We start from the raw sequence: 1,511 nt of genomic DNA, 5'->3' as shown, positions 1-1,511 counted from the left end.
CGATAAAAAATGCATGAGCTTCTTTATCGATATCAAAACTGTTGCACTTACCGCTCTCATTATTGATATTGGTACATATACCTATGTATGCATTTTAAGAATTTATTCCATAAATTATATAGTTATCGATAAATTATCGGCATAACATTTATAACCTTTATCGACATCATTACTGTTATATTTTTATGAATATCGCGATTATTATCGATATACATATGTATCGAAATATTTATCTAGAAATTTATCGATGACATACACAGATATCTACATAAATATGTCACGTAACTCATAGGCGACGTCAACCCGCCTACCCCTAACGCAACAAATTCCCCACTCCCATCCATACTCACCTAACATTCGCCGCATACCAATTGCTTTGCTGCCACTTGCCGCCGTCAACGCTGCCGAGGATGATGACCTTGCACTGCCCACAGCAGCGCCTAGCCTTGCAGTAGAACCAGCCACTGCCTTGGCTGTTGACAATGTAGCACGTGGTGCTGTTGTTGATGACGCCTTCGACGCCGTTACTACATTAGTCGGCGTATTAGTGGCGCCGGTGCATGAACGCTTATAGCCAGCGGAAAGAAATGCCGGTGGTGGCGTTATGGGCGGAGCTGGTAATGCTATATCTTCAATGGGTGAAGTGGCCGTAGAGGTGGTAGCCGATGAGCAAACCGAAGCGGGCATGCTAATTGAAGCGCCACTATGCAAAATACCACCCGAGGACGACGACGCGGATGTTGTCGCCGCAGCAGCTGTTGCTGCAGCCGCTGCTGTGGCAGCCAATTCCAAATGATGTTTGTCACAACGACGTCGCCGTCGTATATTTGGTGCGATAGTTTTCATTTTGCCGGAAGTTGCATTTGTTGCACCAATACCGCTACAAGTTGTGCTGCAGCCACCGCCGCCGCCGCTGCTGCTGCTTCCACTACTAAATGAGGAGAGGTTGGTGAGACTGCTGCTTCTATTGAGCCCACCACAACCGTCCTTGGAATTGATGCGTATGTAGTGTACGCGAAAGATGCGCAGAGGTTTCTTCTGTTGCTGTTGCTGTTGGGAAGATGGTGGTTGCTGTTGCTGTGCCTGTTGCGACTGTTGCTGTTGTAGCAACAGCGCCTGATCGTCCTCCTGCAGATGCCGTGATTTTTGTTGTTGATATCGTTTACGTTGCTGAGTTGCCAATAATTGTGGATATTGCTCGCCTAAATTGTAGTGCAACATTTATGCGCAGCTGTTGTTTGTTGGTTTTGGTTGTTTTAATTTTTAAGTGTTGATGTCGCGCTGTCCTGCAGCAATTTTATTAATTCTATTTTTTGACTGCACAATTTTTTTCTCCAAATATATACTTCTCTGAATTAAATGTCTTTTATTTTTTAAATCTTAAATCACCTTGTAGTAGCTTGCTGGCTTTGCACTCTATCAGCTTTGATTTGCGTGTAGAATAAATTTCACAAAAATATGTTTTATGCTAAGTGTATAGACTGCTGCTGACTTTTTTGCTTGGTTGCCTT

At 43.9% G+C, this 1,511-nt stretch overlaps 1 protein-coding gene across 1 annotated transcript; it reads right to left on the bottom strand.

Annotated features, from left to right (window-relative positions):
• Window positions 1-350: 350 nt before the first annotated feature.
• LOC108377341 (platelet binding protein GspB-like) lies at window positions 351-1,221 on the bottom strand (the record flags this gene model as incomplete). The annotated part of the gene is made up of 1 exon (XM_017633598.1): window positions 351-1,221. A coding segment is annotated over exon 1 (871 nt), but the record flags the coding sequence as incomplete, so codon positions are not given.
• Window positions 1,222-1,511: the final 290 nt, after the last annotated feature.

Source organism: Rhagoletis zephyria, unplaced genomic scaffold (genome assembly GCF_001687245.7).
Source record: "Rhagoletis zephyria isolate East Lansing unplaced genomic scaffold, Rhagoletis_zephyria_1.1 Rzeph_scaffold_11943, whole genome shotgun sequence".
NCBI lineage: Eukaryota > Metazoa > Arthropoda > Insecta > Diptera > Tephritidae > Rhagoletis > Rhagoletis zephyria.
Note: the sequence above shows the minus strand (reverse complement) of the source record. Positions and strands in the feature narration are given on the sequence as shown.